The sequence below is a fragment of the Chelonia mydas genome, chromosome 5, assembly GCF_015237465.2.
Source record: "Chelonia mydas isolate rCheMyd1 chromosome 5, rCheMyd1.pri.v2, whole genome shotgun sequence".
In the NCBI taxonomy this organism is placed as follows: Eukaryota; Metazoa; Chordata; order Testudines; family Cheloniidae; genus Chelonia; species Chelonia mydas.
Genome location: NC_051245.2, coordinates 15,088,972 through 15,115,286, shown reverse-complemented (window position 1 = coordinate 15,115,286; position 26,315 = coordinate 15,088,972). Strand labels below are relative to the sequence as shown.

The 26,315-nt window shown below is 43.5% G+C and overlaps 1 protein-coding gene across 6 annotated transcripts in view; it reads left to right on the top strand.

Annotated features, from left to right (window-relative positions):
- The window catches only part of DYM (dymeclin), a 375,287-nt gene that overhangs the window by 199,538 nt on the left and 149,434 nt on the right, over positions 1-26,315 (top strand). For all 6 annotated transcript variants that reach the window (XM_037902496.2, XM_037902497.2, XM_043547069.1 and 3 more), the window contains one exon: positions 25,501-25,614. In XM_037902496.2, coding sequence (XP_037758424.1) covers positions 25,501-25,614 — 114 coding nt within the window. The remainder of the gene's footprint in view (positions 1-25,500; positions 25,615-26,315) is intronic.

Here is a 26,315-nt window from a genome sequence, read left to right as displayed (position 1 = left end):
TTCATTTTCCCCATTTGTTTAAAAAAAATGTTGATTATGAGAGTCAGGTGTTGGTTCCCTGTTTCCAGAGGAACTGAGTATTCACATTTCCCTTTAACTTCAGCTGGAATTGTGGTGCTCAGCACCTCTGAAAATCAGCCACAGGTTATTTACTTAATGACCTAATGAGTCTCTGGCAGAGTTGGTAACCAAGATCTTCTGACTACCAGTCCCCTTATGAGATGACTTATTATTATTATTATCATTATTTATTTGTACTACCACAGCGCATCAGAGCCCTAGTCACGGGCCAGGACCCCATTGTGCTAGGTACTGTACAAACATAGAACAAAAAGATAGTCCCTGCCCCAGTTCGCTTACAGTCTAAGTATAGGACAAGAGACAACTTTTGACACTGCTGAATTCTGTGCTTCTTTGTTAGCTGGTGACATGTTTTTAATGCACTTGTATACTACTATTGTTTCAGAAACCAAGCGTTCTTTTTTGGGAATTTTTTGTATCTTAAAGGCCTAATTGGTGTAAACCGAAATATGAAATGAAAGAGTTGTAGGCATGACATACAGGAGTTAGAGGTTTGTTCTTTTGACCACCATGATTCAGTCAAAATTTCTGAAACATTTTTTCTTGAGGAATAAAGTCATATTAGTGTGTTCTGGGGCTACTCTGGAATGCAGGCTATTATTTTGATGTGTTCTGTTTTAGTGAAATCTCTGTGTGCGTATATAGCACTCAGCCTTACAGTCAACTGTGCTGGTTTTGGTTTCATGGTATCCAGGTTACTTTTCCCCCTTCTAGGCTGATTAAAAGTATAATCAGTCATCTTAGCCATCAGAACTGACTTGGTTTGTTATCTGTCTTCACCTGAACTGTACCTGTAATATCACTAGCTCCTCCTTCCTAAAGATTCATGTAGCAGTGATAGAACTTCAAATGTATGTTCTCAGAGTCAGTAGAAAGGAGAGTTCCACATCCTTTACTCTTTTTGTGTGTGTGATTATTAGTATGCCTTTTGATTTGACACTAGGAAGTTACTAGAGCTGAAGAGTCAGCTGAGTATATAGTTAGGTAATTATTATAAGAGTCTTAAAAGTAGAGTACCCGAGTATCTTGTAGGTCAGGACTGAACGTAGCTCTACACAGTGCTATTAAACGCCGATGAGTGGGAAATTATATTATAGGTAAGCCTATTATTAACGTTGCTTGACACTTCCATTATAAGACTCTATTTTCAGTTTTACCGCTTTGGCAAACTTTAACCATTGGGTCTGAAATTCTCTGGGTGTCCACCTCAGGCTGAATATTTTGGAAAGTTTTAACTGAAATGGATTAGCAATTTCCAGAATGAGGACAGGGAAAAGCATGTTGTTTAGGACATGTTAAAAATTCGGGTGACCTTTTCTTTGAGAAGCTCCATACTTTGGACCATGGGGTGGCCTTTGCGTCAAGGATGTGTCTTTTGCTGTTTGTGGAAGAGTGGACTCATCACAAGAGCCCCTCCTTGGGGATGGGCATGATAGAACACCAAAGGACTGGAGCAACTGTTGACCAAGGGCACTAGAGAAGACTGAGGGCAAGTCTACACTTCAAACGTTGCATTGGCGCTGCTGCAGTGCTTTAATGAAGGCACTCTACACTGACAGGAGAAAGCTCTCCCATTGGCATAGCTGCCGCCCCTCAGGGAGATGGATTAGTTATGTCAGCGGGAGAAGCTGTGTCTTCACAGAGGGTTAGGTCAGTATAACTACGTCGTTCCGGGGGGTGGATTTCCACATCGTTGAGTGATGTAATTATACCAATATAGATCTGTAGTGTAGACCAGACCTGAGCTGCTGCTACTCTCACAACTCAGCCTTCCAGCCCCATTGCGTTTAAATCCATCACTTCCAGATTAGCAGAATGTCCAGTGCCCTTATGTCAGATTTTCTGTCTCTGACGCTGGGCCCCATTGTCCACACCCTTCTCTCAGGGTTTTATTATCCTTATCCTGTTCTTTCAGGGGAGCTTTCCCACCACCTTCCCCAGTAGCTAGTAGGGGAACTCAGACCCTCCCTCTCCTCTGGGTTCTAGCCCAGGGACCCTGTAGTTAGCAAGCAAGGTCTGTCTATATTCAGACCCACTCCCTGCTAACTTCTAGGGCTTCCTTCTATCTGAGCCTATCAGCAGGCCTCTCTAAAGCCTCTGTAAACTTGCCCTTCTTGCAGGGCTAGGACTCAAAGGGCTCTTCCCTGGAATCCTCCTATAAATCCCAGTGTAAAAGTATGAATTTAAACCCCCTTCTGTCATCCTCAGGCTTGATCTTTCATCACATGCTGGGTCCTCAACTGCCTCTCTGGGCTCTTTCCATGCTCTGATCCCAGAAGGTGACTGCAGAGTTCCTTCCCTCTCTCTACTGCAGACCCTTTTTGCTGCAAACTTCTTCTCTTTACACTAGCCCCCAGCTCCTTCCCGAGATGGGATTCATCAGTAACTGGAGCTGGCAAATCCTCCAGGTGTGGCCAGTATCTTAATTGAGCTCTTTAGCTCCTGATAACTTTTTTTGTGCTAATGTAGGATAGACATCCCATCCCTCTGATCCGGTGAAAAACTGCCTGAATTTGGCTAAGATATAAACTTTTGAAAAATCTCCATTTGCACATGCTCATTAGAGACTTCTGAGATCTTTGAATGTAACAGTCCAAAACATTTCATGCTCACTGGGCATTAACTCCTAGTATAAACCAGACTGCACATGCGCCATCCCCACAGAGTGACTGAGCATGCTTTATTCTCTCACAGCTCCTAGTGCTGACTGGACTGTACTTGCACCAGCCGCACAGAGCAACTGAGCATGCACCAGACCAGTGCTACAGGGGCAAAGCCAGACTTTCCTTGTAATTGCTGTCCCAGTTGCTTTGGGATGGGAGGTTGGATATCAGAACGGAGAGCAGGGAACCTCTCTCCTGTGTGGTCAGTGACACTCCTGCTGATGCCCAGGCAGCACTGAGGAGGAATCTGACTGACCTGAATACAGAGGGGACAAGAGCCAGACCAGCAGGCATCTAGTAAAGTTCTGTTGAATAATTCCCAATTATCATTCACATTTTTCTGATGAAATTCTTCCACCCACGTGATTTGGCTGAAAGTTGTTTTCAGATTTGTGAAATTGACACTTTTAAAGCACCAAGTATCTATATTACTGGTCTGGACTTTTTTTCTGTTTGCACATTATAAATGTGATCAAGTCATCATCATTTGTATCTAAGCTACCATTAATTTTTAGACTGGTACTGGGAGCTAAGTGGGGTGGGGAAAAAGGGAGGCAGGAAAAGGAGGAAAAAGAGATCTGACAAGGAGCCAGGTTGTGGGGGAATAACTTGACTGACTGCAAAAAGATAGTGTTGGGGGAAACTGGGACAAGGAGCCTGGGAGCGGGGAGACTGAGATTAGAACTGGAACCCTGGGAGGAAGACTGGCACTGGAAGCTATTGCGTAGTGTAAAAATGGGAGTAGCAGGCGGAGGGGAGGAAGATCTGATGAGGAGCTGGCAGGGGTGACTTGCTTGAATTGAGAATTGTGGGGAGACTGGACATGGATTGAAAGCCTGAAGGGGCAAACTAGGAGACAAGGACAATTTGAGCAAGGAGATTGGGCCTGGGATGAAGAGCCAGGGGTGGGGAAGAGAGCAGACTTGGACAGAGACAAGATGGATAGGGAAGGGGCAAAAGGGGTCAAGGTTGGGGGAGGAACATGCAGAACTGTCTGTGACCAAACAGAACACTTTCCTCTCCAAAGCCTGAAATCGAACCTGAGATTCCTGACTGTCACCATTATCCTGCTGTCAGCAAATATTTGCAACACACTGGCAAAGTGTGTCTTATCTCTCTCTAGTGATGGTCCATATAGCAATAGTAGGTTGTCATCCTATCAGTTCCTCCATTAGCTCAAGCGGTAGAGGTCTGTGGATCTAAAGGTTCCAACCCTGCTGACAAACCATGTGGATGTGGATATGATGTCACATGATGGAATTTGTTTTTTCACTTCGCCTTTTTAAGAAAAAACTGTTTTTTGTTTGCAATTTCTATATTAAAAGAACATTCTTAAGGTTGCAAGTCAAGCTCTCTACTTCTCCAAGGCATTCAACTGCATTAACCATGAGGCAATCCTTTTTCTTCCCTTAGACCTCTATCTCATTCACTACATGTCTTCCAACTTCTGCAACAAGTGAGACAGGCATCCTACAGAAAACAGACAATTTGTTCCCAGAGCAGGTTCATCCTGTGCACAGAGTGAGGCAGTGGTCTTGTGGAAAAATAGTATGTAATCATGTGATTAGACTGCATTATAATGCATGTGAACAAGGGGGCTGAATTAAGGTTGCACAGACTAATTCAAGATAACATTCTGCATGTTAAACTACTATTTGTAACTAATAGTACGTAACAACTGAGTAATCACATTCAGCATCCAAGCCAAATGCTCAGCAATGACCAGTTTAAAATACCCAGGCAGGAGCTGTGTTGTATATCATTAGATATTTAAGAATAAATTCTACTCTGTGCTGTTGTGGGGAGAAGAGCATGTGGGTGCCTCTCCTCCCTGTCTCTTCCACATATACATCAGAGCAATGTCCGTACATAGCAGTTAGGATAGCATTAGAAGAAGTCAGTCTTCAGTGTGCACATCACTTGCTTGTAGCCTCCCCGTGCCTTCTTGTTTTGTGACAGGGATAAATCATGCATGCAAATCATGCATAAAGTCATGAAATGAGCTACAAATGCAAAAAGAATAAGGTATTCAAAAGTTTAACAAATGGCGGGGGGAGGGCAGAAGACATTCGTCACCTGGGGAGCAATTTGGTCTAGGGTTGGCCCTGAATAGGCCTATTTTATGCAATTTATCATAGTGTCTTTTTCAGTCTCTCATTATTTGTCTTCCCTACAGATACCATGGCTTTCATTTTCTATGTGTAGTTCTAATTTTCCAAAACTTCATGCATGCTTTGCTTTAATTTTATACCCCTGTCAATTTAATCTCAATCTAGTAGAAATGGCCACATAAAACCATAAATTATACCTTTCCCTCGTCCATTCATATACACTGCAACTGAAAAACTTTTTATGGTACTTTCATGCTTCCTGTTGAGTTCCTCAGCCTTCTTTATGCTTTCAGTAAATATGAATTTCCCTTTAGTCTCTCTCCTTTAGAGTTTCCAAGCCCTTTCAGCGTAAAATGCCTACCGGAAATGTTCACACTTAATCACATCTGTAGCACCACCATCACTTCATCCAGCACTACACAACTGTGTAACATAACATGAGGGCATGTGGCTTTTCCCCAGTGTAGATTGCAATTGTTGCCTTCCCTTTCCTCCAGTGCGGGAAATTAGAACGTGCTGACAGAAGATGGCCTGCTCTTAACTACTACTACTTTCTTCATTTGTTTTTGTGTTCTGTATCACTGTTTATGAAAGGTTATTTTTCAGGTTTTTCTTCAGGTTCTACTCAGTCTTTCTGAACCGTGTTAATACATATTTTTACTCATTTTTTCTTACTTAGTGACAAATCCTTTCCTTTTTAGGATATGCATTATTGTTACTTCTGATTTACAAACTACAGTCTACCCCTTTTCTTCCTCCTCGCTCATCCTTGGATACCTATCTCCTCTATGTCTCTTCCATGTTCTGAACTACTATTAGTCTGATGATGACCATTTCTTTCTTAGTCTAACCGTGTTGTACTTTCCTCACTTCATTCTTTGAGCAGCTTATTCTCATTATTGATTATGCTTACCTTGAATTTCTATCACTGATAGAGAGCCGCATGTTTTGTGATTTACCCATACAATAAGATTCAGCATTTGTTAGCCAGATAGCATTCTTTAACATTTCCATGATGACTTTTACAACACATAGTTATTGAAAATGTGTCCCTGTTTTAATGATCAATCACTTATTTTGTCTCCATATATGAAAGGAATCTCCTATATCCAGGGCTGCTGTTTAGGCATTAACACACCACAATTATATTAGTAGCACTAAGTTTTCCTTCCCTGGCCATACCTTTTTTAAATGTATCTAGTCTGTGATGGTATTTGTTTGGTATCTAGTCTGTGATGGTGTGGCTCTTGTTGAATTGATCTATATGGTGGTCTACAAAGAGTAAATGTGCTAAACAGACAAGAATGTTTGCCTCCTAGAGGCTTCAGAGTGATAGCGGTGTTAGTCTGTATCAGCAAAAAGAACAAATACTTGTGGCACCTTAGAGACTAACACATTTATTTGGACATAAGCTTTTGTGGGCTAAAACCCACTTCATCAGATGCATGGAGTGAAAAATACAGTGGGTAAGTAGGTAGATAGATAGAAACAGAGAACATGAAAAGATGGGGGTTGCCTTACCAACTCTAATGAGACAAATCAATTACAGTGGGCTATTATCAGCAGGAGGAAAAATCACTTTTATAGTGGTAATCAGGATGGCCCATTTCAAACAGTTGACAAAAAGGTGCGAGTAACAGTAGGGGGAAAATTTGCATGTGGAAATAGTTTTTAGTTTGTGTAATGACCCATCCACTCCCAGTCTTTATTCAGGCCTAATTTGATGGTGTCTGGCTTGCAAATTAATTCCAGTTCTGCAATTTCTTGTTGGAGTCTGTTTTTGAAGTTTTTTTGTTGAAGAATTGCCACTTTTAGGTCTGTAATTGAGTGTCCAGGGAGGTTGAAGTGTTCTCCGACTGGTTTTTGAATGTTATAATTCTTGACGTCTGATTTGTGTCCATTTATTCTTTTGAGTAGAGACTGTCCAGTTTGGGCAATGTACATGGCAGAGGGGCATTGCTGGCACATGATGTTCTCTGTATTTGTATATATCTTCCTACTGTATTTTCCTCTCAATGCATCTGATGAAGTGGTTTTCGTCATGAAAGCTTATGCCCAAATAAATTTGTTAGTCTCTAAGGTGCCACAAGTACTCCTCATTCTTTTTGCCTCCTAGAGGTTAGTCTAAAAGGCATTAGATGGTACAATGCAGAACAGTACAAATAGGGCCATCAAAGGAAGTGCATAGTCTTTGTAGTGGGACTACATCATGAAAGAGATGGATCTTTAAGAAATTTTTGAAGGAGGTCTGGAAGAGAGCCAAATTACAGTGCTATTTCAGGCATATTGGATTGCATGAAAGAGAACATGAATTTGGGTGCAGACCAAAGAGACATGGAAACAGTTAACAGAGCACAGTGAATGCAGCACAGAAAGCAGATGGTGGTGTAAGAGGAAATAAATGCAGAGAGGATAGGCAAGTGCAAAACTGTGTGGAGCCTTGAAAAATTAGAATGTTTTTAGAGCTGGTGTTTGCAAAGTATTATTCCTCTAAACAGTCATTTCTATTAACTTGATTCTTTTGCTTGGACTTTCAGTTGGAATCTGTTGACTAACATGTAGATAAAATGGATCACCTACTTCTTGATAGCTGTAATGTAATTTTGTGTAGTACCCCATAAGGTGTTTGGGGTAATATAATGTGTCAGATCTTCTTCTCAGATCCTTACATACATTGTGCTGTCAGTACTAGTGTTGGTGGCCCAATTAGTGCCCCTAGTGTACGTGTCAGAGCTGCACTTCAGGTGCTCTGCAAAGGAGCCCTGTTCGTAACCAAATCCCAAAAGCATGTGGCTCAGTGGCTATAAAACAGGTAGAATTAGTGGAGTACCTGGCACTGTGGTAAGGGATCAGAGGGCTGGCCTCTATTGGAGGAGGTTGATGCCTCAGGACGAGTTAGGCGAATAGAGCAATGTGCATCATACAGTAGTAGAAGGAAGATAGAGAGATCAGTTGTGCAACAAAAGCAGATCAGTGATGGCACAAAAGCAGAATTGTTCATTGTCTTAACATTGTGTGCAGTTTTTCTATTTTGAAACACAAGAACAAATGGATATAAACTGGCCATCAACAAGTTTAGGCTTGAAATTCGACGAAGGTTTCTAACCATCAGAGGAGTGTAATTCTGGAACAGCCTTCCAAGGGGAGCAGTGGGGGCAGAAGAATGAACTGGCTTCAAGACTGAGCTTAATAAGTTTTTGGAGGAGATGGTATGTTACTCTTTTAAAAAAAAAAAAAAAAAAAAAAAAAAAGAAGAGAGAGAGAGAGTAAATTACTTACCTTCACAGCAACAGAATTATAGCTATCTCACTCACCCCACACTTCCTAAATGTTTAAAGAGTTTGCCTTAGGAGGTCGTATGTTGACTTTTTGAGTGATTATATCATACATCTTTAGGGGTGGTGTTTTATATTTGGCTTTCATAGGGTAACTCTTACTTTTCTCTTGTTTGGAATTGGCAAGAATATTCTTAATGGCTTAGGCACTGGCATTAGGCAAAGAGGGAGGGGGAACCATGCCTAGCTAACAAGATTAAACCCCATTGCTAAGGGATGCCTGGCCTGACTTGTACTTACAGTTTGAGACTTAAGGGTGCAAGTTCTGTCACTGTTCAGGTTAACTGCACCTATATTCTCTCTCCAAGGTCCAGCAAAAGCACCCATTCTAGACTCCTGGCTCCTCAGCCATCACCTCTCTTGGGCAGTGACTCGTGTTTCTCTCCCCCGACTTGGGTTTTTCTGGGCTGCACAGTTCCCTGCCTACTCTGTGTTATTCCCAGCAATCCAGACTGCATAAAAGACCAGCATGTGTGCTTTACTTTCTCTTCAGAGGCTATAAACAGCATAACTGCCAGCAGTTAAAAGCTACCACACAGCCCTTTCTAAGCAAGCATGTTTATTCTTAAAATGAAAGCATTACAAAGAAAACATATTAAAACAATAAAAGAACCTACACACATGCTAATAAGCTTATGAGAGATCACCCCCAACTCCAACAAGGGTTCTGACAGGAGTCAGTCCTTCAAACCCCACTAAGGGGTTGTTCTGTGATTACAAATTCGGAGCAGCCTCAGCTCACAACTAGCACCATGATGAATCAGTCAGCCATTCCTGTATACAGCTTGGGCCTTTGATCCTAAGACTCTGGGAACAAATAATCAGCAGACAAACGTCCCCTCTTCAGGGCGTAGTTTCAAAAGACTGAGTTTTTTGCATAACTGGAGGTGGCACATTTGCAGTCACCTCACCCCTTGAGATTGAACCAAAAGTTCATTCTTGTTTCACGCATTGTTTCAAATAGTCCTTTGAAGCTCTTAACATTTCCTAGGGCTTACATTGGTCATGTGTCCTCACTATACCAGTTACATACATTTTCCACTATAATTCATAAACTTTGTCTTTTTAATACAGTGAACTCCAAAGCTACTTAAATTTAATTAAATAAGGGTTTTCAAGGATATTGCTGGGAATTGCCATATTTGTCACAACATCTTCAAAGAAGCTGATTTACACATAGATTATTTCCCCTTTGCTTTGTGAGTATTTCTGTACTTCACAGGATGGCTGTCATAAAGCAATCAGAAACTAATCTGTCTGTCCTACATACTAATATGGCCTCTTGGTGTCTGAGTGCACCCCATGTATATAAAAATAGAAGCGACACTAAAAATCTTTCTTCCTTTGCAGGCTGTAGAAGAAGTAACTTGATTAGTTCATGGAGTTTCGTGGGTGGAAGTATAGGGAGTATATGTAAAGACATACTGAGGAAAAGCTATAGTCACTGGCTGGAAAAGGGATGCATGCTTTAAAATACACACATACATTTTGAAACATAAAACTCCTTTGCTGTTTGACATCCGTTTGGAATTTGATCAGCAGAGTTCTACTGTCTTATAATGGCATTAGTGATGTCCCAAACACACACTCCAGGAAGTTTCAGAAAATTCAACAAAGAAAAGAGAAGATTGGTGAATTCAGAAAGTTCAGAAAGATGGATAAGAAGGGAGGATGAGAAGAGCCATCCTCTTACTATATTCTTTCTACAAAATCCACTCTTTTTCTTTGTCCCTCCCCAAAGAAATGTGTCTAAATTAAAAACAAAATAATTACTGTATGTCTTGGTCTCTGGTTTTAAAACCACCGCACAGCCCTGACAATCTTTTTATAGTACTGATCACATATCCTATTGCTGTTCTGTTGCATGAAAACTATCCTATGTTTGGACTTTAAAAAATTACTTTAAATTACTTTAAAAAAAAAATAAAAACTTGGGATTGTGAGTAAATGCTACCATGCACAACTTATTTGTTTGGGGAGGAGAGAGGGGGTTGTTTTTTTTGTTTTTATAAAACAAAGAAAGAATCAGTAGTGGCAAAATACATAGTATTTAGCAGCCATGCATGGTCCTCAGTGTTCCTGCATTAATGGTAAAGTGTTTTATTTTTCTTGAAGAAGTAGTGAAAATGCTGCAAATGCATGTACCGATAGGCTTAGGAAGTGGGTTTGTAAAGGTGTTTTGGATTTGTAAATTTGCAGACGACACACGAATTATGGGAGTGGTAAATCCTGAAAGGGACAGGTCATTGATTCAGAGCAATCTGCATTGCTTGGTAAACTGGGCAGAAGCAAACAATATTCATTTTAGTATGGCTAAATGTAAATGTCTGTATCTAGGAACAAAGAATGTAGACCATTCTTACAGGAAGGGAGGTTCCTTTTGTGGGAAGCAGGGACTGGAAAAGATTTAGGGATCATGATGGATAATCAGCTGAACATGAGCTCCCAGTGTGACACTGTGGCCAAAACAGCTAATGTAATCCTAGGATGCAAGTGGAATCTTGAGTAGGAATAGAGAGGTTATTTTACCTCTGCATTTGGCACTGCTGCTACCACTGCTGGAATACTGTGTCCAGTTTTGTATCCACAGTTCAAGAAGGATATTAATAAATTGGAGAGGGTTCAAAGAAGAGCCATGAGAATGATTAAAAGATTAGAAAAACATGCCTCATAGTGATAGATTGAGCTCTTTTACTCTGTTTTGTTTAACACAGCAGAAATTAAGGGGTAACTTGATTTCACTCTGTAAGTATCTACGTGGGGAACAAATATTTAATAATGGGCTCTCTAGTCTAGCAGAGAAAAGTATAACACAATCCAGTGTCTGGAAGTTAAAGCTAGACAAATTCAGACTGGAAATAAGGCATAAATTTTTAACAGTGACAGTAACCAGCCATTGGTGCAACTTAACCAGGGTTGTGGTGGCTTTTCCGTTATTGAGGATTTTTAAATCAAGATTGGATGATTTTTTAAAAGATCTGTTCTAGGAATTATTTTGGGGAAGTTCTTTGAACTGAAGGTCAGAATAGATGATCAGAGTGGTGCCTTCTGGCCTTGGAATCTGTAAATCTGTGATGCTTCAATATGTTTATGAACAAAATATTTTGACTGCTAGGTAAGTTAGTCATTTATTTTTTTGAAAAGATGTGGCTTGTTAAGTCTAGCTTTATTGGACAGAAAATATGGATAAGGTTTTGTCCTAGGGCTTATCCTAGCTAAATTGGGACTATTGGCAACTCTGAGTTTTTGGTGCTAGTGCAAGTATAAAATAAAGAGGGGGAGGTAGCCAGGAGATGTCTTGGTTTGGCATCTGGAAGAGTGAGTGAAGTAGTACATTAATAAAACAATTGTACTTAAAGGGTTTTGCTTAACAGGAGTGGGGGAGATACTTGCAGAGCAACAATAATGAGAAAGACCTGAGGTGATGATGTACAGCAAATTGAATACGAGCCTCCTATGTGATGATTTTTTCTGAAGGGTGGGGAGTTGATTCCATTTTGATCAGCCTGCAAAGGCGTTGTGTTATGGACCAGGAAATTTATAAGAAGTCACTGTTGAGACTGCACCTAAAATATACCATAAGTTTCTGTGCACTTTGTTACTTAAAAAGTTTTTAAATTGGAAGTAGGAAAAATTACAAGAATAAAAAATGTAAAGTGTGGTCAGGTGGAGACTAAAATAACTCAGGGAAAGGGGAGGGAGGAATATATGATTTATTTGGAGAGCATAAATGCTGCGGGAAAGAAAATGCCCTTGATAGTCCAGCGGAGTATAACTAATTAGAATTGGGATGAGATTGGGTAAAGAGGAAGAAATAGGCTGAAAATTAAGAAAAATTTCCTAACATTTAGATCGTTTAGGCTGTAGAATAATAATCTTCCAAGGGAATTGATGAGAAGTTAAATTGTTTTAGTCACTTAAAACTGGACTGGAGAAAGCACTTGAGAATGTACTGTTTGGGAATAATCCTGTATTGGCAGTAGAATGGGCAATATGTTTCTTTCCATCCCTAATACCATTCTGTGATTCATAATTTCCATAGTAAAGCTATGAAACAAACTGGATAGAAGTTGAATCACTGGCTTCCAGTATTACAGTAACTCCTTGCTTAATGTTGTAGCTGTGTTCCTGAAAAATGCTACTTTAAGCGAAACGATGTTAAGCAAATCCAATTTCCCCATAAAAATTAATGTAAATGTGGGGGTTAGGTTCAAGGGAAAAATTTTCACCAGATAAAAAATACACACACACAGTATAAGTTTTAAACAGAAAATTTAATACTGTGCACAGCAATGGTGATTGTGAAGCTTGGTTGAGGTGGTGGAGTCAGAGGGTGGAAGAGGGTGGGATATTTCCCAGGGAATGCCTTACTGCTAAATGATGAACTAGCACTGGGCTGAGCCCTCAAGGGTTAACACGTTGTTAATGTAGCCTCACACTCTACAAGGCAGTACGAATGGAGGGAGGAGACACAGCATGGCAGAGAGAGACAGACACACACCATGTGTGTGTGAGAGAGACAGAGACACACACCCCGTGTTTGTGTGTGTGTCTGAGAGAGATGTGCATTGCCCCTTTAATTACGCTGACCCCACTCTGAGTACACTGCCTTTTTAAGTAGATCAGCAAGTTGAGACAGCAGCTGCTGCCAGCAAGCTCCCTCCATCCTGAGCCCCGCACAGCAAGCAGGAGGCTCCCAGGAGCAGCTCCAAGGCAGAGGGCAGGAGCAGCATATGGCAGTGGGGGGAGGGACAGCTGAACTGCTTGGCAATTGATAGCCTGCTTGGGGGCTCCTAGTCCACCCTGGTTCCAAGCCCCCACCAGCTAGCTGCAATGGGCTGCTCTTCCTGCAAGCAGTGGACAAAGCAGGTGGCTGCCAAACAACATTATAAGGGAGCATTGCGCATTTTTAAACGAGCATGTTCTCTAATTGATCAGTAACTAACAACGAAACAACGTTAACCAGGACAACGTTAAGTGAGGAGTTACTGTATATGTTGAGGAGACACACAAGTGATCTAGATTCAAGTTAATGGCCAGTCCTTGCTATATATTATGTTGTTCCTTATAGGGGCTTTCTTCCACCTCAGTTATAAAATACTTTTGCCCTTGTTACCATTCATTGTAGAAATCTAGTAATCTGCCAAAATGCTAATTTAAAGCAAATGTCATTCAAAATTGTCTGAACAGATATGAGATCCAGAGTATGGGCCAAATGGGGAAAGCTATGTTAATAAACTGACTTTGGATTTCATATCTGAGCTGATGGAGCTTCTCAGAGAGAGGTAAAGAAAAGGTTATTTGCAAGAAGAGTGCTGAACATGCTGTTGTGGACAGTTGGTCCTTGATGTTCTACTCTTCCCTCAAAATGTGTATGTAAGTATGGTTAGTATTAATGGGAGGACTGATGCAGTCAGAAGCTCCAGACGGAAGTAGCTTGCTTGCTTGTTCAGCTGCAGATGAAGTATGCCAGTGACAGTTTGGGGTGAGGGCAGAGAAGGAATGGCATGGAAAGGCAAAGAACACAAGTACAAAATAGTTCCAGACAGTCCACCATCCTCTTCAGATAAAAATTAAAGTTGGCACAGTCCATTGAAGTGTGAAACAAGCCATTGGGCACCTTACATAGCTTAACAATTTTTTCTTAAATCATATATTAATTAGGAAATAACGTTTGACATTAAAATCCTTTAATAGAAGGAGTTTAAGAGCTTAAGTAGCAGCAAAGGGAGCATAATGATGTGGAATGTTATGTGATCAGTAAATGACCTGAATATTGTGTATTACAGCATTCATTATTCTCCTAAATTTGACATTTGAACTTCAAAGGACACATTAAGTCTGGGAAAGCTACAAATGTGGGATGTACTTTTAGGCTTGCAGTTCTGTTACTCTTTCAACAGCTAACAACCAACCAGTCTCTTTACTGATGTGTGTGGTGTGCAATTAAACTTTAGATTGTAAAGTAATCATAGAATCATGAAATGTAGGGATAGAAGGGATCTTGAGAGGTTATCTAGTCCTTGAGAGGTTACCTACTCACTCCGTGGCTGGACCAAATATATGAAGATCATCCCTGACAAGTGTTCCTGTAACTTGTTCTTAAAAAAGATCCAGTGATGGGGATTCCACAACATCCCTTGATAACCTACTTGAGAACTTAACTATTCCAGTATTTAGCTATACTCATAGTTAGAAAGGTTTTCCTCATATCTAATTTAAATCTCCGTTGCTACAGATTATTTCCTGCCCTGACTTTAGTAGATATGGAGAACAATTGATCACCATCCTCTTTATAACAGCCCTTCATATAGACTGTTTGAGGTCCCTTCTGTCTCGTTTTCTTAGAAACATGGCCACTGTTTATAACGTTTCCTCAGAGATCTGGTTTCCTAACCTTTTATCATTTTTGTTGCTCTCCTTTGGACATTCTCCAATTTATCCACATCTTTCCTAAAGTGTGGCACCCAGAACTGGACATAGTGCTGTAACTGGGGCATCACCTGCACCTGTATGCCGCGATATAAGGGGCGCCACCAGTTCCCCCCACCCTCAGTTCCTTCCTACCACCAGTGAAGGTGCTAGAATGTCTTCTTGCTTCGGCAACCCTTCTCTTTCTCAAACTGTTGTTACAAACTTTTCTCCTGTAAATAGTTGAAAATTGTTAGTAGTTTCCCTTAGTCAGTTAGTCCGGGATGGGACTCAGCCTTGGGATGGAGAATGCCCTGATCCCCAGGCTTCAAACCCTGTGACTGCTTAAAAAGCCAATGCCCATCAGTGATCCTCACGGTTGCTGTGCCTGTGCGAAACCCACATCAGCAACAAGTGTAAAGGCTTCAAACCTCGGACAAAAAAGGAGCGGGACATACGTCTCTGGGCACTCCGTATGGAGTCAGCGCTGGCACCAGCACCGGAACAGTCCAGATCGAACTCTGCTCCCAGCACTGCGGCATCGGTGTGGAGTGCTCTGCCGGTGCCATCTTTTGACCGACGCCAATCCCCCTCCCTGGTACCAGCAAGAAAGCAAAGAAAGGCCTGGAGGAGACGATTGCCTATATCTCTTAAAGGGAAAAACAGGGCTAGAGGAGAGCGAAGACCTGACAGGGGCAGCTCCTCACCTCCGAGTGGGAGTCGGGCCCCAGCTCGGGTGGAGTGGGTTAGCCCACCCCGAGACGCGCCTGCCACCCCAGATAGAGGCATAGGCGCTCAGCACCTGGACGTGCCGTTAAAGCCTTAGGCCCTACAGGCTGCACAGGACATCCTAGTGCTACCGGTGCCTCCCACACCAGCTACAGCAGTGCCCCGTTCCAGTGGTAAACCTGCCCTGGGACCTTTCCAGTGGTCCCCATCACTGCTCCTCGCCACATGGAGCGTCCCGCCAATGCTTGTCCACACAGAGCTACCACCCCTCAGACATGGGGCGGCCCGCCCAGTGGAGTTCCTGCCGCCAGTTTCCAGACTCAGGGCACCGCTCGTTGGGCTCGAAACGCCGATCTTCGGTGACACGACCCAGAACCATGGAGGTGAGCCTATCCCTGCAGCCCCACTACCGGGAACGCCTGAGCCACTCCCCTAGTGTTTTGGCACCATTCTGGGGACTCTTGCCGATGGTCCCAGGAACCTCACTACTGGTTACCTGAGTGCCGGTATGGGTCGCCATGGCCGCACCGACGTTCCCCAGCTCGGTGCCCTACTCCCTCCCGCTCTCGTTTGACAGACCAGCACTGCTCAAAAACCATGAGGTATAGATCACTGGTTTACCGTCGCTGATCCACTGAACACCACCGGTCTCTGTGATCTCGGCATGAGGAGTTGTTGCGCTCAGGCAGTTCCCCGTTGCTGCATCTGGATCAGCAGTGACGTGACCGGGATGGACAGTCGGCCTCTGCACCATCCTGGTCCCCTGGACGCAATCGTTCTCTTCAGATTCTGGTCCCGAGCAGAAGTCTTTACCAGCGGTCCAGGGTCCCACATCGGGGTACCCATTATGTGTGTGGTACTGCCCGAAGCACTGTGGCCCCAGGGCCAGTGGCCTACCCCCGGCACCCTTGAAATCCCATGGGGTTCCCGCAGCCCTTGCAAGGGCTCTGGTTGGCCTCGGTGGCCTCGAATAAACCATCGGCCCCCATCTCCCGACTGCCCCCCGATATGAAGGTGACTGGGGAAAAGACTCCTCAGATTCACCCAGGCTCCATTGAGGGACCACTTGAACAGTCATCTGAGGTGGCAGATCCTCCTGTGCCTGCTTTCTCCTTATCCTTGGCTGATGAGGCGATCACAGGGGCCCCTCGTCCAGTCCCACAGGATGATTCCAGAGCCCATCAGGAGCTACTAAAGTGGGTCGCCTCAAACTTGGGGCTACATGCTGAGGAGCTGGAGGAAACCTCAGACTCTCTATTTGATGTCCTCAGCTTGGTGGCTCCAGCCCTTGTGCCCTTGCACAAGGTGGTAACAAAAATTACAAAATCCTTGTGGCAGACTCCCTCATCACTTCTCCCATCTCCAAAAGGGCAGAATAAAAGTACTGTGTGCCTGCTACCTTTACAAACACCCTGCCCCAAGCTCACTGGTGGTCTCTCCCATTAATGAACGGGAAAGGCAGGGCCAACCAGATGCAACCTCCCCAAAAACAAGAACTCAAAGAGACTCTATTTATTCAGAAGGAAAATGTATTCATCATTGAGCCTCTAGCTGTGGGTGGTCAACTATCAGAGCCTGCTTGGTCGCTACAATTTTAACATGTGGCAGTCTATGGCCAAGTTCAAGGATTCGCAGCCCAAGGACCCCTGGAAGGAGTTCCGGGTGATCCTCAATGAGGGCAAAGCAGTGGCTACAGCAGCCCTCCAGGTGGCCTCAGACGTGGTGGACTCTGCGGCCAGAACCATGAGCTCTGCCATCTCGATGAGAAGGGCATCCTGGCTGCAGTCGTCGGGCTTGTTGACGGAGGTCGAACAGTCAATACAGGATCTCCCATTTGATGGCCAAGCTCTGTTGAACAAACAGACTCAAAATTGCAAAGGCTGAAGGACTCCCAGGCAACATTATGGACCCTGGGCCTCTACGCCTCAGGCCTGGCTAGAAAGTGGTTTAAGCCGCAGCAGCCCCAAGGGTTTGGAAGCCAGAACAGGTTGGATCCCTCCCGTAAGAAGGGCAAAGGCTATAAATGCTGGCAAGGCCACCAGCTGGCGTCCTCTGCTCAGTCGAGCTCCACCCGCAGCCAGCAGGGTGGTAAGTGGGCATTTTGAGGGTGCGCCAGAGGGCACCCTCCCAGCCTGTATCCCGGATCCTGCTTCCTGGCATTTTTCCAACCTCCTGTCCCTGCCTGGGCCTCCCTAACTTTGGACCGCTGGGTCCTCAACACCGTGGCTCAGGGTTATATCCTCCAGTTTATTTCATTCCCCCCCGCCACACACACCCCTTCCCCGTCCCTCTTCAGGGACCCTTCTCACGAGAGCCTGCTCATGCAGGAGGTAAAAGGCCTTCTGCAAGTGGGGCCTGTGAAGGAAGTCCCTCAAGAGTACAGAGGCAAGGGGTTTTACTCCCGGTACTTTCTAATCCCAAAGGCCAAAGCGGGTCTGAGACCCATCCTGGACCTGCGAGACCTCAACAAATGCCTCAAGAAGTTGAAGTTTCGCATAGTCTCCCTGGCCTCCATCATCCCCTCTGGATCTGGGAGATTGGTACGCTGCCCTCTATTTTGAAGGACGCTTACTTCCACGTATCAATATGCCAAAGACACAGACAATTCCTGCGCTTCACAGTGGGGTCCGCTCCTTACCGGTTTGTGGTGTTCCCATTCGGCCTGGCTACAGCCCCAAGGGTGTTTATCAAGTGCATGGCTGTGGTGGCTGCTTACCTCAGGTGTTGGGGTATCCAGATTTACCCGTACCTCAACGACTGACTCATCAAGAGCCGCTCCAGGTGTCAGGTCCAGCGTGACGTCTCAGAACTGCAGGTCATGTGCTGTGCCCTGGGCCTGCTGATAAACGAGGAAAAATTAACGTTAATTCCAGTACCGAAAATTTAGTTTATCAGAGCTGTCCTCAACTCTACCCGTGCCAGAGCATTTCTGCCACAGGACAGGTTCAAGACGATGGCAGGTCTCATTGCCAGTGTCTCTGCATATCCCCTCACCACAGCCTGGGTCTGCCTCAGGCTGTTGGACCACATGCTGGTGTGTACTTATGTCATCCACCATGAGAGGCTCAGACTGTGACCCCTCCAACGGTGGCTGGCAACAGTCTATGCCCTGTCCAGGGATCATCTGGACAAGTCATCACAATCCCACCGAACGTATTTACCTCCCTGCAGTGGTGGACCAACTTGAGGGTGGTCCTAGAAGGAGTTCCCTTCAAGAGTCCTCAATCGTTGGTATCTCTAATATCGGATGCCTCCGACCTCGGTTGGGGAGCACATCTCGGCGAGCTGCGGACCCAAGGAACATGGTCCCCAGAGGAACTGACATTGCACATAAACGTCAGGGAACTCAGAGCAGTCCGCCTAGCCTGCGGAGTCTTCCTCCCACATCTTTCCGGTCAAGTGGTATGGATACTCACAGACAACATGGCCTCGATTTTCTACATCAAGAGGCAAGGGGGAGCCCGCTCATTGGCTCTGTGTCAGGAAGCGTTCCGATTGTGGGACTTCTGCATCCAGCATGACATCCACCTCGAGGCATCGTACCTCCCTGGCATCCAGAATGCGCTGACGGATCACCTCAACAGATCCTCCTTCTCTCACTACGAGTGGTCCCTCCACCCGGAGGTTGTCCAGGTCCTCTTCTGAAGGTGGGAAACTCCCCGAGTGAACCTGTTCACCACCAGACAGAACAGGACGTGCCAGCAGTTCTGTTCCCTCCAGGGCCTAAGCAGGGACTCCCTCACTGACACCTTCCTTCTGTCATCGGAAGGGGATCTGACATACACATTCCCGCTGATTCCACTGGTCAGCAGGATACTAGCAAAAGTCAAAACAGACAAAGCATGAGTCTCATGACTGCCCCAGCGTGGCCTTGCCAACATTGGTTCGGCATGCTCATGGACCTGGCCGTGGCTCCCACATGGCCATTGCCCAGCCGCCCAGATCTCCTCTCGCAAGACCACGGATGGGTCCTGCACCCGAACTTTCCCTCCCTTCACCTAACGGCTTGGTGAATGGCTGAACCCAGAGGAAAAGGCCTGCTCCAGTCAGGTACAGCAAGTCCTCTTGGAAAGCAGAAAACCCTCCAGCAGAGCGACTTACCTGGCAAAGTGGAAGTGATTCTCCTGCTGGGCGGAGAAGCATGGGGCATCTCCCCAACGAGGTCGTCTTTGCAATCCATCCTTGATTACCTGCTACACCTTAAGCATCAAGGCCTCACGCTTTCTCCATCAAGGTGCACTTAGCAGCCATATCGGCTTTCCACCAGCATGTCCAGGGCAAATTGGTGTTCTCACATGACATGTCCATCCAGTTCCTAAAAGGACTAGAGTGACTCTTCCCACTGGTCCAGGACCTGATTCTGCAATGGGACCTCAACATCGTCCTCTCAAGGCTCCTGGGGCCTCCCTTTGTGTCCTTGGTCTCGTGTTCCGTTTCACATCTGTCAAGATTGCTTTCCTTATAGCCATTGCCTCGGCGAGGCAAGTATCCAAGATTAAAGCCTTCACTTCGGAGCCTCCTTTCATGGTTTTCTACAAGGACAAGATCCAGCTGCGACCCTCCCACCCCACATTCTTGCCTAAGGTAGTGTTCCACTTCTGTGTTAACTAGGATATCTTTCTCCTGGTTTTCTGTCCAAAGCTGCACTCAACTGCAGAGGAGAAGCAGCTGCACACCTTGGATGGTCAGTGCGCCCTAGCGTTCTACCTGGAGCGCACCAAGTCCTTCTGCGTATCGACCCAACTCTTCATCACAACAGTGGACAGGATGAAAGGTGTCCGGTGTCCTCTTAGAGGATCTTGAACTGGATCACCTCCTGAATCCAGACCTGTTATGACTTAGCTCGGTCGAACCACTACCTAAGGGCCCACTCAACCAGAGCACAAGCGTCCTCAGCAGCCTTCGTAGCACACCGGCCCATCCAAGACATCTGCAGGGCCACCATGTGGTCTTCATGCACATGTTCACAGCACATTACGCCATCACCCAGCAGGCCAGAGATGATGCTGGATTTGGCAGAGCTGTGTTACAGTTGACACATCCATGAACTCCTACCCACCTCCGGTGGTACTGCTTGGGAGGCACCTGGAATGGACATGAGCAAGCACTTGAAGAAGAAAAGATGTTTACCTTTTTGTAACTGGTGTTGCTCATGTCCATTCCATGACCCATCCTCCTTCCCCACTGTCAGAGTTTCCAGCAAGAAGGAACTGAGGGTTGGGGGAACCGGCAGCGCCCCTTATACCACGGCATACAGTCACCACTCCAGAGGGCACCAGAGCTGGTCCCCAACAGATACCTCTGAGGGAAAAACTTCCGGCACTGGTGCATGTACCGAGCACGCACACCTACAATGGAATGGACGTGAGCAACACATCTCGAAGAACACCAGTTACAAAAAGGTAACTGTCTTTTTTCCATTCCATTAATGAAAAGGTTGAATAGTTCAGGAGGTAGGAGTCCCGCAGGACTTCACTAGATACATCCTCCCAGTTTGACAGCAAATCATTGATAACTGCTCTTTGAATATGATTTTTCAACCAGTTGTGCACACACTTTGTAGTAATTTCATCTACATCATGTTTCCCTAGTTTGCTTATGAGAATGTCATGTGGGATTATCAAAAGCTTTACTAATGTCAAGACAAGTCATGTTACCTGCTTATACCTATCCAGTTGGCCAGTAACTCTGTCAAAGAAGGAAATAGTGTGACTATCAGAGATGCTGCCCACAGCTGCTTCCACTATCATCAGTGAGAAGTGTGAGTGCTACATATCTCTAAAAATCAAGCCATTCATTTGTTATTTAAATACCCATTGTGACAGACTGACAGTATCTTGAAGAAACTTTATGGAATTAAGATAAACTTTATTGAGTTAAGTTAAACCTTGCTGAGTTTGAATTAACATCTTTAGAACTTAATTTTATTAAAAGTACAATTGTATATGTGTTGTTGTGACATTGTATGTACCTTCTCTAGTAGGGAGGGGGGGACACTAATGAACTTCCTCTGTTATTAACCTTTGAAGTTCCCCTGGAGAGATATGCATATACTAATTCAAACAGAATTCTCCAGAGACCAATAGACAAAGAACAGACTTTTGGGTAAAAACCTTGATTTTCAGCTGACTTGGGGCCTTCTTCCTGATCCAGCAAATGGACAAGACCCCTGATCCACAGAGGCCCCCAATCCTTAGGAGAGGATAGGAAAAACTTGGCCTACCGAGGCTTCATAAGACACTGTGCTTGTTCAGAGCTGAAGCTTTGATGAACTTGTTACCACAAGGATGACCTTACAATGGGTTATTAAAAGACTGCAGTTGCCAGAGCCCCTGTGAGAGTTGGTATGAACTCTGATAAGTTTATTAACATACATGTAGGTTCTTTTATTGTTTTTAAAGTTTTTTCTGTAATGCTTTGTACCTTAAGAATAAAGTAGGCTTGCTTAGAAAGAACAGTGTGGTAAGTTATATCTGTTATCTATCTCTGAAGAGAAAGCAAGCAGGTGGCCTAGGGAACCTGTCTGTGCTGGGAATTACACAGCAGAGGCAAGGGAATGGGGCAGTCTGGGTGTAGCCAGTCAGAAGGAGGAGAGATGTGCATCTCCACTCAAGAGAGGCAACAGCTGGGGAGCTGGAAGCCTGAGAGTTGGGTACTCTTGCTGAACCCTTGAGTGGTGCATTTGCCCTGAGCTCTGACATCCATATTTAGAGAGGTACATTCTTGCAGACTAACGTATGTCCCAGGACTACAATATCACCAAAGAATAATGGGCTCTCTCTGTTGAGGCACAACCAGTGCATTTATTTTCAAATGCATTTGCCCTGTAATCGTGTGGAATTACAATGCCATGATTTCCAGTATACCAAATTGCCATTATATACTAATGTTAAGTGTAATGGTAAGACACCCCTAGTGTACTTTTTGATAACAACCTCCTATACTTTTTTGCTTTCATTCCAAATGTTGTGGCACATTTTTTGCAGAGTTAACAACCTTAATGCTGCATTCCTCCAGAATCCCCTGTAGACTTCAGAACACAGGCTGCCCGCTTTTTCTGGTAATTGTATATGTTAGGACTTCTGGTTCACAAGACATCTTGTAACTTTTTAAAAAACTTTCTGGAGTTTCACCGAATGCATTTTATTTTGTGATACCCGGACGCTTTCTATATAGAACGTTTTAAAGCCTTTCCCATATGACTCCCTCTTTTGCTTTAGGTACCTCCTGTGACTCCTGTTCGAAAGGGGGAAGGGTGTATATGCAGATCCTTGATCCACCCCATTAATCCCAGAGAGGAAGTGAGTGTAAAGATGCCAGAACCTGAAGTAGTATCAGGTGTCACCTCCTCCCTTTGTCTGTGTGTGTATTGTAGTGACCACCCCTTCAGGTCTCTGTTTCTTTCTGAGGATAGTGGCGGCCACCTCCTGATCCTTTTCTCTTCTGGAGGAAAGATTTCCCTCTCAGTCTGTTACCCTAGAGGCTGTAAAAGTCAGCAGACGAGAGGACAGTTTTTCATTGCTGCTTCTTTGGAATATGTTTGTCATCTGAAGAGCCTTTACTTGGAAAAGAGAGAGTATTGGTCTTGGTGACATCCAAAGAAGAGATGAGAAGATGAACACAATCACCCTGAAAGACAAGTGGGGATGTTGCCTCTGTATATTTTCCCATCTTCCCACCCTCCTATTCCTTATGCTGAGGTTGGGCTCCATCCAGTAGAGTGAAAGTAGTTATTAGACTGGATTGGCTTTAGGGAAGTTGACCAGTAGTAGTATCCCTCCTTTGAAGTAGGGTGTGGAACTTGGATACAGCCTGGGCTCCCAGAAGAATAACTGGTTTCAGAGTAACAGCCGTGTTAGTCTGTATTCGCAAAAAGAAAAGGAGTACTTGTGGCACCTTAGAGATTAACCAATTTATTTGAGCATAAGCTTTCATGAGCGACAGCTCACTTCATCGGATGCATACTGTGGAAAATACAGAAGATATGTATAACATCTTCTGTATTTTCCACAGTATGCATCCAATGAAGTGAGCTGTCGCTCACGAAAGCTTATGCTCAAATAAGTTGGTTAGTCTCTAAGGTGCCACAAGTACTCCTTTTCTTTTTAGAAGAATAACTGAAGACTCTGGAGTCACTGAAGTGCTGATACGTTGGCAAAATGTTCTAGTCCTGATGTACTGGTCCGTACCAGTCCAATTTGAGCTCTGCCAAGGGCTGCTTTTAATTTGACTCTTAAACTAGAAGTTTAATTATAGGAAGGAAGTGAATACTTGTGCATGTGGTGCAATACAGATGCACAAAATGTTATTTTTAAAGGGTGTGTTTGAGTCTGAACGCTTTCTAGTCAACACTTTGTAAAAGATGGTCTGGTTCCAGGAATGCGGAAGGGGAACCTAGCTAACAAAATGATTCATAAGAATTCCTTTAAACCACAACTGGAGAAGGAAAAGATAGCCATAGTCTCTGTTGTTCCTTTTGCATAGACCTCTCTATGTACTCTTATTTCATAATTTGTAAATTATCTCATAACTTGTAAATATGTCAAGATGCACGTAGACTGAATTCCCTTTCTGGGGAGATAAAATGATGCACAAAACTCAGTGGATCTGAGACTGATTGACTGACTTGAAAACTACATCTGCCACGAGGATTTACTTATCATACTTACTCCTGAGGGCATTCTGTGCAAAAAATTAAAAATTCTGCACCAAAAAAATTAAAAATTCCTGAGCGCAATATTTAAAAATTCTGTAAGTTTTATTGGTAAATAAATAAATTGGGCTTTTGAAATTTCATCCATGCTAAGCGAAGGTTTTGTAGTTTTGTACTGGCTTTGTTAACAAGAGGCAGTTCCTTGTCTCATTTTATTACTAATGTTGATTTAAACCTGCAATAAATGACCATTCGGAGGGCTGACAAATCTGTCCCTTAACAGGGTGGCTGTTTAATAAATGTGGAGCAGAACAGTACTCTGTTGTTTTGAGATTATTTTTGAATGGTTTCAAGACAAGAGGTTTGCTAATAAATTGTTAAACTATTGCATAGGTTTCGTTGTATACATTTTGCATGCATTTTTATGCTATTATATTTTTTTGTAAATCTCATATATTGCATTGAAACTTAACTCATACTAATATCTTTCATTTACTCTACGTGAAACCACCCTTATTAGACAACTTCCTATTTCACTAGTCTTCCCAGAGTATTCCCAAATGCACTGAGTACAATTCTTCTCCACCTTTAATGAGATACCTCTATTATAAATTTATTTGTATTGTCCACAGAACCTAGGAGCTCTAGTCACGGTAAACAGCTGATCTTAGCTAGTCTCTTAAATAGACTTTCAAGACAGGTTTCACTTTTCATAAGAACGGCCATACTCGGTCAGAGCAAAGGTCCATCTAGCCCAGTAGCCTGTCTTCTGACAGTGGCCAATGCCAGGTGCCCCAGAGGGAATGAACAGAACAGGTAATCATCAAATGATTCATTCCCTATTGCTCATTCCCAGCTTCTGGCAAACAGAGGCTAGAGACACAATCCCTGCCCATCCTAGCCACTGATGGACCTATCCTCCATGAACTTATCTAGTTCTTTTTTGAACCCTGTTATATAGTCTTGGCCTTCACAACATTCTCTGGCAAACAGTTCCACAGGTTGACTATGTGTTGTGTGAAGAAATAATTACTTTTATTTGTTTTAAACCTGCTGCCTATTAATTTCATTTGGTGACCCCTAGTTCTTGTGTTATGAGAAGGAGTAAATAACACTTCCTTATTTACTTTCTCCACACACATATGTGTGCGGGTGTGGCTACATATGTGTGTATATATGTACATATATATATATATATATACACGTGTGTGTGTGTGTGTGTACACTTATACTGCTTAATTAAAGTTAGTTCAGCACACCAGTAATTTTTTATTCACGTATTTCCTCTTTGTGCCTTCACCACATGACCTGCAGAACAAAGTTAATGAGATCTGCAAGTTGGATACTACTGCAATATCTTTTGAAACTCTAGAACAGAGTACATTTTAGTGTATTGAACTTGGAGGGTAATTTATTTGTCTTGAGGGAAGCAAGAGCCCAGAGAACTGCATGATTTTATGTCATCTCACTCACAATTGAAATGTGGTGTTGAAACCTATTTTTTTTCCTCATTGCAGATATTGAAAAATATCACTTGGTACTCAGAGCGTGTTCTAACCGAGATTTCACTGGGGAGTCTCCTGATACTGGTGGTGATAAGAACCATTCAGTACAACATGACAAGGACAAGGGTAAGAGTTATATTTAGAACTTACATATGTAGTGTATATCTGCAGTCTTCCATCAGCTGGAGTTCAGTTCCAAACAGAGGTAAAAAAACCAAGAGTGAACCTTTTTGCAGCAAATGAGCACCTAAACACAGTGGGGGAGGCAGAAAAAAGGTCAGCACTCAGGTACACTATGAAGTGCTTCTGAATTTGTAAAGCAGTTTCTGTGATATCATTCAGGTCTGCTGCTTTGATTACTAACATACAAAGTCCAGTCGTAGTAGTACTTGCATAGTTCCTGAAAAAAGTAATAGATTTCTGATGAGAGAAAAAAATATCAGCATTAAATTATGTGTGGGATTTTTTACCTATATTAAATTATCCAGGAGTATGGATTTGGGTTCCTTGTTATTTGATAGTATAGTTTTATAAACAGTTGTGGAAATTGGGGTGGAAGAAAATTACTTTTACTTTTTTTCTTATGAGTATAATTGAGAGATCTGTGGCAAAACATGGTTGTTTTAGATACATTCCCCATCATGCATTATTTCACTTCTGACTTCCCTAAAATCCATTAGGTTATATGTTGTGGATCTTCAAAGTAGGAGCACTTCAAGTGTATCTCTCTAATGTGTGTAGCAGACATGTAAACTACATTAAAGGCTTCTGTACGTTTCTTTCATTGCTGAAAATGTTGAGAAGTTTTTTTGCAATAAAATTAACTA